The sequence below is a fragment of the Ahaetulla prasina genome, chromosome 1 (assembly GCF_028640845.1).
Source record: "Ahaetulla prasina isolate Xishuangbanna chromosome 1, ASM2864084v1, whole genome shotgun sequence".
Classification (NCBI taxonomy): domain Eukaryota; kingdom Metazoa; phylum Chordata; class Lepidosauria; order Squamata; family Colubridae; genus Ahaetulla; species Ahaetulla prasina.
In genome coordinates, this window is record NC_080539.1 from 305,880,907 (window position 1) to 305,892,109 (window position 11,203).

General features: G+C 40.3%; 1 protein-coding gene across 1 annotated transcript; it reads left to right on the forward strand.

The window, feature by feature from the left end:
* Window positions 1-9,418: 9,418 nt before the first annotated feature.
* On the forward strand, window positions 9,419-9,589 carry LOC131187683 (large ribosomal subunit protein eL39-like). Its single transcript, XM_058162170.1, has one exon. It carries the CDS (start codon window positions 9,419-9,421, stop codon window positions 9,587-9,589), a length of 171 nt encoding a protein of 56 aa, XP_058018153.1.
* Window positions 9,590-11,203: the final 1,614 nt, after the last annotated feature.

Sequence of the window (11,203 nt, forward strand, 5' to 3'; positions counted from 1 at the left end):
TCAAACAGATTCTGGAAAAACTTCTGAGTTTGACTAATAATTTTTGATAGCTCTATGTCACAGATGGGTTAACTTGAAATTCTTTTTTTCTCTTTTAATGTTTTTTGCATGCAGCTCAAACTTCAATTACTTCTCATATCACCTTAAGCCAAACATTATATTTGAACCATGGAACAAATGTCATACTGTGAGAAATAAGCTTCCCTATTTCTAGATCACTCTCTATACATTTCCATAGATTTATATTTAACCAGAGATTGCTGTGGTGATATTATCAGTAAGGAAGACAAGTTTTAGGTTGCTACAGTAATGGCTGTACACTGAATTACACTACCACAGCCTTGTAGGCTGTGAACTTTGCTATGATATTCTCTGCCCTCACACATCCAGTTCAGTGGTGGGTTTCAAATTTTTTTACTACCGGTTCTGTGGGCGTGGCTTGGTGGGCGTGGCATGGCTTGGTGGGCGTGGCTTGGTGGGTGTGGCAGGAGAAGGATACTGTAAAATCTCCATTCCCATCCCACTCCAGGGGAAGGTTACTACAAAAATCCCCATTTCCTCCCGATCAACTGGGACTTGGGAGGCAGAGAATAGATGGGGGTGGGGCCAGACAGAATTTTTACTACTGGTTCTCCGAACTACTCAAAATTTCCGCTACCGGTTCTTCAGAACTGGTCAGAACCTGCTGAAACCCACCTCTGATCCAGTTTGAGACTTGATAAAGATGGGCAGGTAGAACTTCTTTGAGGAATGTCCCTCATCTGCTTTCTTTTCTCATTTAATTCTCATGATAATTTAAACCATATCTGCACTAATGCTTCTAAGCATAGCATTAGCAATGATGGAAAAGCACCCACGGTCTCTGCTGCCTACCAGAAACAAGGGTTCTTCTCTTTCTCAGCCCATTGCTTTTAAGGTAGTGTTTTTCCAACTGGGCAATTTTAAGATATGTGGACTTCAAGTCCCAGAATTCTCCAACCATCAGGTTAAAGATGCCAAACTGGAAAGATGCAGCTTTGAAGGCTTAGTTTCTCCTCCTCATTTTCCTTTTCCACTTCTCATCTCAAGTTGGAATGTTAACAATTATCCATTTCAGTGGGATTCTTCTTTCCAAGTTAGAAGCAAGTTTTGAAAATTCTTCCCCCACCTTCCAAGATAATCTCACTCCCTACTGTCTTTGTTCAAGTCTGATTTACAATGCATGAACAATTGTAAATGATGACGTTGACCTGTGTCCTTCAGCTGAAATACTTCACTCAGTAATGCTGATGAGACCAGAAGAGAAGTCACACAACTGCGCAAATTATTGTGGCTTTGAGGTAAAATGTAACTGATTTTTAACCATAGTGGTTCATTGCCTTCACTGATTAACAGTGAAGGACATTATTATTCTCTTATAAATAGACCATTCAAAGAAAAGGCAACATTGCTACGAGGTATTAGCAATATTTCTATTAAACTGGTCAGAATACTAGAGTGTTTGTGTCAAAATCACTAGAATTTTTTTACCTTAGCTAATGTGTTTTCATCTGTAGGAAGTTAGTACCCACCCGTCTCCTAGAATAATGAGATACTTTGGGAATTATTAAAAAGGCAGAACATATTTCCCTGGATGAGAAATGGAGAAATATGTTTTAAAGACAAAGCAGCTCCCTGCAGCTTCCTGCCTCCCCCCACCACCTTTGTCAATGGACCATCATCTGCAACACAATAGGAACCATCTAGCAACAGAAACTCACCACATGGTACCTGGGAAAATTACATCAGCCAGCAAGGCTAGCTAAGATCCCCACCCCCTGGGAGTCTGACAATCAACCAGGGTACTCTTCCTGTGCCCCAGGAAGTTCAAAGCTCAGAGAAGACATAAAACCAAGGCATGTTCAGCATCTCTCCCTTTTCTGTTCAGGAACTCAAACCATGAGATCCTGTCCTCCAATAAACCATCTTTCCAAGCAGTCTCCATGTTTCCAGTGTCTTTTTCCCCACTTGGAACTGAACCCAGATGTACATTTCTTTCAACACATCCCTGATTTCTTTTTTTTTCTTTTTGCTTCTGGTTTGCTAAATTTTCATTTTGAAGCTTTTAGTAGAATTAAAAGCTTCTAATTCATTGATTTTCTTCTAGCTCACCTTTCCCAAGCATAGTGTCCTGTGGATAGTGGGAGTAGTGTGTCATTTGTATCTTTTGCCATATTCTCTGTAATCATCAGCTTCTAAAACATTGTGCTTAAAAATATTGCATATCCTTGAATAGAGGGGGAAATAGCCAAAGATCAGGTTGACAGGGAGACAGGGAAGGAACTAAGGTCCATGCAAAGCCCTAGTTGATCAGAAACACCAGATGATACTGAGCAGTTTGCCAGATCACAATCTATAGGAAGAGCAGAATAATTCATTAAGTATTGCAAGCTTGTTCTATACTTTGGGTAGCACAGCTCTGGTTTTGAGAATGGAAGTTCTTTTTTAAAAGACCATGTTCTTTGAAACTAAACCTGCTTACTCATGAAACTTACAAGTCCCTTCTTCACTAGACAGAGTTTCCCAAACACTGATAAATGCTTTATTGTTCTTTTGTCATTGTGAAGCTCAATTGTGCAAGCAGGCAAAGAAAGGGAGGGGAGGGGGGAGTAATTCAGCCCTCAGCCCTGAGAGAAGAAACGTGGACCACATCATGTGATATTAATTCCCAGGCTGACATCATGCCCTTTCCATTTGTGGGAAGCTGTGATTCTCCAGTTCTAAGCTGGTCTAACCAGTCTGGGAAGAAAAAGATCAGCTGTGAGGCCCTGTTTCCCTTCCTTCCACCAACCCCCCCCCCCTTCAGACTCCTCCTGAGACTGCGTTGTGCACCTGAAGCATCACATGTGGTTTTACCTTCGATGGAGATGCATCGGGTGTGTGAAATTTGGCTCCTAAACAAGTTTCGCCACATGTCGACAAGCTAGGCTTCTGGTTCCCATGAGATAATCCTGGGCGGGGCAGGCAATCACTCAAAATCGAAACATAATGAAAATGAACAGCTTCCCAGGGGTTACTGTAAAGCTCCCTTACCTGATTTTCTCAAGGAGAGAGCCAGACTGAATGAAACTGCTGGAAGCATCCCAGCAATCACAATATTATTGTATCAACAAGACCTCTCCATTTGACAAAAGTTGACCCAAATTATAGTTGTATCTTACTTCAACGGTGGTGTTAGGATCATGCTTTTTAACCAGACCTGAGGAACATCATGGTGGCTTGGGGGGTGGGCTGGAGCAACCTGACACCCCACATTTTAAATGCAACTCCACAAAAGCATTAAACATTGCCATCAAGTTATAATTTTAGGGGGAAATTATTACATGGTGGGGGAGTCATCATATTAGCTATATTTAATCAATATATTTTAAACAAGATACATCAAAAGCAATGAGTATACCTTCGAACCAGTGGTGGGATTCAAAAATTTTACTACCTTTTCTGTGGGCGTGGCTTGGTGGGCTTGGATTGGCTTGGTGGGTGTGGCTTGGTGGGCGTGGCAAGAAAGGATACTGTAAAATCTCCATTCCCTCCCCACTCCAGGGGAAGATTACTTCAAAATCTCCATTTCCTCCCGATCAGCTGGGACTCGGGAGGCAGAGAATATATGGAGACGGGGCCAGTCAGAGGTGGTATTTACCAGTTCTCCCAACTATTCAAAATTTCCACTACCAGTTCTCCAGAACTGGTCAGAACCTGCTGAATACCACCTCTGCTTCAAACTCATTTTTCAAAGAGCCCTTGTGGCCCTTGGCCTGGAAACAGTTCTACCACTGTGACTTAAGGGATGCAAGACAAGATGTGAAGGCATTTTAGAATTTCATTCTTTCAACAACTCATTACTTCCCCAAAAGCCCAATATTTCATTGGAAAAGACTACTATAACAGGGCTAGGCCTGCCCAAATCCACTAACCTACGTTAGAAAGGCCATCCTTCATTTTAGAAGAACACAGGGATCGTGTCCTTGAATCCTCTGTCAATAGCCTTGGCTGTTTCTTCATTTCAGGCTCATTCAAAAGTTTTATACTTTAAGTCTTAAGTGCCTTTGGAATACTAGAGTTATCTTCTGCATCTCACAGAGGAACCTGTCTCGCCCCTGTTTTGCTGCTATTAAGTACCATCAGACTGAATGGTACAAAGGACAGGATCTTTCCTTGGTGGCCCTCCATCTTCCTAACACCGCCCTTAAATAAGTGCATATGACTTCTTTGTGTATGGCTTTTAAGCAGTTTTTGATCCTTGACTTTTTTAACGTACGTTTTGAAATTGTAATAATTTTAATTGGTTAAATAGTTGTTTTCTATGATACATTTTATTGATTTTTTGTTAGCCACCCTTGGCAAAAACTGGACAGGCTTTTGTACATTATACTGAAAAGTCCAAATTAATAAGCAATCCTGGAATAATTATAATAATTATCATTGCCACACATTCCATTAGCATCCACAGCAAAGATACAATCATATCAGAATGCTTCCCTTAGATACTTGTACTCTTATATCTGACACAAATTAATTCCTAGTCATAACTCGCTTTAGTTATTTAACACCACCGACAATACATCTACCATTCAAAAAGACCTTGATCATCTAACCGCTTGGTCCAAAACTTGACAACTCCAAATCTCAATCAGCAAATGCTCAGTCTTACATATTGGAAAAAAGAACCTAAACACTAAGTACTTGCTTGATGGACATTACCTTACAGATGACCCCCACCCTATTAAAGACCTCGGAGTTTTCATATCTAATGATCTAAGTGCCAAAGCCCACTGCAACTACATAGCAAAAAAGGCTCTAAGAGTTGTAAACCTAATCTTGCGCAGCTTCTTTTCCAAAAACACCACACTACTGACCAGAGCATATAAAACATTTGCTAGGCCAATTCTTGATTACAGCTCACCTGTCTGGAACCTATACCACATTTCTGATATCAATACAATTGAACGTGTCCGGAAATACTTTACAAGAAGAGTTCTCCACTCCTCCGTAACCAACAAAATACCTTATCCCACCAGACTTGAAATCCTAGGTTTAGAAAGCTTGGAACTCCGTCGCCTTCGACAGGACCTGGGTTTAACTCACAGAATCATCTATTGTAATGTCCTTCCTGTTAAAGACTACTTCAGCTTTAATTGCAATAATACTAGAGCAACTAACAGATTTAAACTTAATGTCAACCGCTCCAATTTGGATTGTAGAGAATTTGACTTCTGTAACAGTTATCTGTGCTTGGAACGCATTACCTGATTCTGTGGTCTCTTCTCATAATCCCAAAGCTTTAACCAAAAACTATCTACTGTTGACCTAAGCCCATTCCTAAGAGGACTTTAAGGGGCGTACATAAGAGCACAAACGTGCCTACCGTTCCTGTCCTGTTGTTTCTTTTTCTTATATATATATGCTTATACTTCCTTGTTTCTCCTCATATATATGTTTATATACTATATAATCTTTTTGTGTGATGCTTGTGTATATTGTTATGACAAAATTAAATAAATAAATAAATAAATAAATAGTTCTGCAGACTCTTTTTCTAAAACCATTGAAGACTGGGAGATTTACATATTCTGCTGGGAAGTATAATTTACCAAGCTTCTCTGCAGTTTTCTTAGCAAATCTGCTTTTGATCCCTTCTCATGCTTCCAAACAGGGGTGTTTGATTGAAACTCTACCTGTTTTTCATGTGCATCACAGATGGAGATGTAGTCATACCACTGAGGCAGTTTTCTGGATTTGTTTTTACTATACCCTCTGGGCACCCATGCTGACAACTCTTTGAAGGCTCATATCTCCTCTTTGTTTGTTTCACACACGCACACCAATGGCAAGTACAACTATGCATGTATCTACTCCACTGCACAGACTAAGCAATAATGTGGTAAAGTGTGAGGTTATTATGTTTATATAACTGCAGATTGGCTGTTCAACATATCTCAGCCAGAAAAATTAGAGCTCAGCTTTTACAAATGAGAAAGCAAGGTGAAGGAGGTCAGGAAGAACTGACCATTCAGTTGAATTAGAAAGAAAGAATAGAATTTTATTGGCCAAGTGTAATTGGACACACAAGGAATTTGTCTTGGTGCATATGCTCTCAGTGTACATAAAAGAAAAGATACCTTCATCAAGGTACAACATTTACAACACAATTGATGATCAATATATCAATATAAATCATAAGGATTGCCAGCAACAAGTTATAGTCATACAGTCCTAAGTGGAAAGAGATTGGTGGTGGGAACTATGAAACGATTAATAGTAGTGCAGATTCAGTAAATAGTCTGACAGTGTTGAGGGAATTATTTGTTTAGCAGAGTGATGGCCTTCGGGAAAAAACTGTTCTTGTGTCTAGTTGTTCTGGTGTGCAGTGCTCTATAGCGTCGTTTTGAGGGTAGGAGTTGAAACAGTTTATGTCCAGGATGCGAGGGATCTGCAAATATTTTCACGGCCCTCTTCTTGATTCGTGCAGTATACAGGTCCTCAATGGAAGGAATTAAAAAGCTTAATTACAGATTAGTTGCCTGACTTTCTTTAAATCTTAGGTTACTTAGTGTAGGTTAACCTTATCTGGCATTTAGATAATTATAACCCTCAGCTTTGAGAGCAAGAGAAGAAAGAATCTCAAGGCAGGAAGATTGTCTGCATCAAGTGAATACAGACTCTACGCTTCTAGATCAACGGCCATTTGGCTAATCATATCAATGATATAATAATATATTAAAGCAACCTTTACTGCCTCCCCACTTGGCTATTTAATTATATTGTGATTTTTTTGTAATTTACCACTTAACCATAGTAAATTTGTGAGAGAAATAAGAGATGGGGTAATATCTGAGGACACATCTCCATAACTGTGGGACAAGCTCAAACCGAAAGCCACTCCCTTTGTACTTTCATACCTACTGAAAACCCATCTGAGGGAAGAGTTGTATATGAGTCTGGGTCCCACACTTCACAAGGCTGCAGGGACATGTTGCAATTGATGGCTGTAGAAATACAAGCCTAAGATGGTCACAAAGGGCTGTTGGAACCCTGCTTACCTCTTTCCTTCCAGTGAGTCAATACAGTGCCTCGGGCAGTTCACTGACGCATCGCACACCTTCTTAGATCATCCCTTTCATGGGAATAAACTCATGAGAGAGGAGGAGAGAAAGAGTAGGTGAGACTCTCCCAAGACTTCAGTCACTGTCAGCACTCACAATGCAGATTTTCATCAGATAATCCCAGAGCCTTTAATAACCACAAGGGATCTATACATAAAAACCTTCCTGAGCTGTGCCAGGAAATGCAGTCAACTAAGGCACAAAAATTTCAACCTTATGCAAGTTTATTAACTGCTTTCAGAGAGAGAGAGAGAGAAAGAGAGTGGGAGTTGTAATGATATTTACCAAAGTATTTGAAACACTAATTGAAATTTAATTATATTTTGATTAGAAGTTTCTTGCTCTGCTATAGAGGACTCCATTATACTCCATACAGATGAATTAATCATTAGGCTAGAAAGATTGTGAACTTAACCTTAGGGTACATTCACACATTCACAGTGCAATTTTGGAAAATATATATTTTTTAAGTTCTCACAGATACATAACATCATCCTATACTGCTTCTGTCCCAAAGAGCTATATTGCAACTATTTGCCAAATCTAATCGGATTGGCACATCAAACATCATGGTGTAATTTATTATCAGTCTACAAGAAAATATATTTGATTTTTCATATGCCCCTTTTATCCGATCCAAAATTTGCACCACATCAAAGGTGTAAATCTAGTCCATTATGTACCTCCCATATCTTCATTTCTTGCATCCCTTTTTGGTGTGTTTTTAAATAGTAAATTCCTCTCATGACAAAAGCTACCCCAACAATATCAACCACAAATCGGCAAGTCCTGGATTTTATGAAACATTTAGAGGCCTTTGCCAATAGTCTAATTGGTTTAGAGTATTTTTGTAGACCTGTTTGTGGTCTGTGAAATTGACACTCAGATGAGTAATCTCTGTGGAAAAGGAAAAAGTCTCCAGTTTGGGTAGATTAAAAAAATGTGAGAAAATGTATTGAGAGTCTTTTAATGCTTAATGTTTATTCAGAAAAGGAGCAATGGGCTAGGAAGACAAGCCTGACTGCCAAACCCTGGTTAAAGCTGAGCCCTAGGAATGTCTTATGACTGCAAGAAATGAAGTGAGTATAATAATGTGCTTGTTATATCAAAATGAAGGGGGTTATAAACATTGACCTTAAGTCAAAAAAATCTCCTAAATCAAAGTAATCTGATGATTGAAGGCAGGGGTGAAATCTACTTACCTTCCTTACCAGCTCGGGAATGCACACCTGGGCGGATAGGCGGAGCTTTGCTCCGCCATCGCTACCGGATCGCCAAACTACCGGCCACGATTGCTACCGGATCACACTATCCAGTTTGATCCGGTAGCATTTCACCCCTGATTGAAGGCATTTCTAGGCAACTATCATTTTCAACCCCACTTTATAGACAGACCAAGAAGTTAGCTCTGTGAGAGTATTAAAACAACTTTTATTAGCTATACAGTAATAACAGAATCTTGTAAGTCTGATTGTGATGTCCCCTCTACTTATAGCTGAGTGAATAAGAGAGATCTCTGTCTGAACTACTTCCAAATTTTATCTAGATATTTTGGATTTAACATGTTTTACACTGGTCATCTTGGCAACATCCATCAGAGTCATCTTCCTTACTCTCTGCAACCCCTGAATTTTTCAAAAACAGGTAGAAACTAGTTCACAATCACCTTCACTTCTGCTGACCTTGAAACATTGAGAATAAGGAACCTCTGTAGAGGAAGAGAAAGAAGCCAGGAGGTTGGGTGAGGCAGGAGTTCCATCATTAGGAGGAAGAACAACCCACATATTCTGCAGAGCAGCAACTCTTCAAGGGAAAAGAGCAGCTTTGCTGTGGTTCCAGTTATACTGCAGCAAGATCAGCAATAAATGGTCTCGGCTTCTGGACATAGTCAACCTCAGAAGATTGGACAAGCCCAGACCTGATTCTGAAGTGGGACAAAGATATTACGTGGCAGTGCTCTAACTGTAGAAGGTTAAGAGGAATGATTCTCTAGATGAAAACCATTCCATTAATTGGCATAAGTCAATTGACATAGATGGTAGTTTGGGTATTTCTATGAATAGGAACTGTAATAAAATACATGATAAAATAGGATGAGTCCCCTTCCCTACTTGTATTTAACTATGACACAATCATAACCTGACAATTCCCCTTGACCTTAGGTATTTTCCTCATCTTGCCCTCAAGCCATGATGGAGACAGCTTTAAGTAGTACTGATACAAAGCAGCATTATCCCTTTATTCCCATTCCATCCCATGGATAGTTTGCAAACATATAAAACTCTTCTTTGTCTGCCATGTTGGGTAGCCAGTGGACAAGGTCATCCCACAAGACCTTCAAGTTCAAACGTTTTCTCACTAAGAAGCAGAACCATCCCATTCCACAGTGGATTCGTATGAAAATTGGCAATAAGATCAGGTACAATTCTAAAAGGAGGCACTGGAGAAAGACCAAGCTGGGCCTGTGAAGAGAAGTAGCTGCAACCCTCACCATATCTATCTGGCAGAAAGTTTTTGTGCCCGAAAATGGCTCCCTTCTAAACAGGGCTTTATTTTCAAGACTGAATCTCCTCATATATTATATACTTTTTTCCCGCCTTTAATTTTTTTATTTCCACAAAGAGTTTCCAAATATATAAACTCTATAGTGCTTCAGTCCCAATTATTTTGAAGGCAAAGATGTGCAATCAATACTGGGTATGATCACATGCATTTTGTGAGAATGAGAAAACAAAGATCTGTATCATTATTGACCTATAGGTAAAGGTAAAGGTTCCCCTCGCACATACGTGCTAGTCATTGCCGACTCTAGGGGGCGGTGCTCATCTCCGTTTCAAAGCCGAAGAGCCAGCACTGTCTGAAGACGTCTCCATGGTCATGTGGCCGGCATGATTCAATGCCAAAGGTGCACGGAACGCTGTTACCTTCCCACCAAGGTGGTCCCTATTTTTTCTACTTGCATTTTTACGTGCTTTCGAAACTGCTAGGTTGGCAGAAGCTGGGACAAGTAACAGGAGCTCACTCCGTTACACGGCAGCACTAGGGATTCAAACTGCCGAGCTGTCAACCTTTCAATCGACAAGCTGTGTGTGTGTGTGAGTCAATTGTGTTGTGTTGTGTTGTGTGTGTGTAAAGTGTGCAAGTTGACTTTTGGGCTTTTTGTGGCTGTGTGAGATTCCTGCTTGTTGCAGGGGCCATTTTGGGTGAAGTGCAGCTGCTTTTACATTGTGTGTGAGTCAGTTGTGTTGTGTTGTGTTGTGTGTGTGTAAAATGTGAAAGTTGGTTTTTCGTTCCTTCTTATTGTTTTGTGTACTTTATTATTTTTATTATTTATTGTTATTGGCCACGCCCACCCAGTCACGTGACCACCAAGCCATGCCCACCAATTAAGCCACGGCCACAGAACCGTAGGGAAAATTTTTAGATTTCACCCCTGGGTCACATGATTACAATTCTGGCACTTGGCATCTGGCTAGACAATTATGGTTGTAGCATCCTGTAATCAGGTGATCGCTATTTGCAACCTTTACTGCCAACTTCCAACAAGCAAAGTCAGTGATGAAATTGGTAGGAGATCACAAATGATGATCATGTGACATTTTGCACAGCATTCATTTAATGACTGCAATTGGAACTGTCATGCTTGATATTATAAGTCTGCATGGTCCTGTGACATCATGCTTTATAACTGGGTCACTTATCGAGGAGTTGCTAATTACCATCATCAAGTGAGAGCTACCTATACCTATATATGGAATTCACCCAGCAGTTTCAGATAATTGTTAAATAAAAGGGGAGGGAGAGTCAAGCCCTCCAGCACCCCGTAAATCCTGTCAACAAGGATTGGCTATTGAGAAAGGAGGAGAGCAAGCGTAAATAGTATCTCCTATTTCCAGCCCTTGAAGCTGTCTAAAAAGAGTACCATAGATAATGGTACTGAATGTTTCTGAGAGATCAAGGAGTCTCAGGGTGGATGGATCAGCCCCATTCTGGCTCTGCCACAAACCACAGGCAACCAGTGCTGTCTCCATACTGAAGCCCAGGCTGAAGTCTGATTAGAATGGTTCTAGATAATTTCTGCT

Coding starts and splice junctions, on each gene's coding strand:
- LOC131187683 (XM_058162170.1), top strand. CDS start 9,419: ATGTTGGGTAGCCAGTGGACAAGGTCATCCCACAAGACCTTCAAGTTC.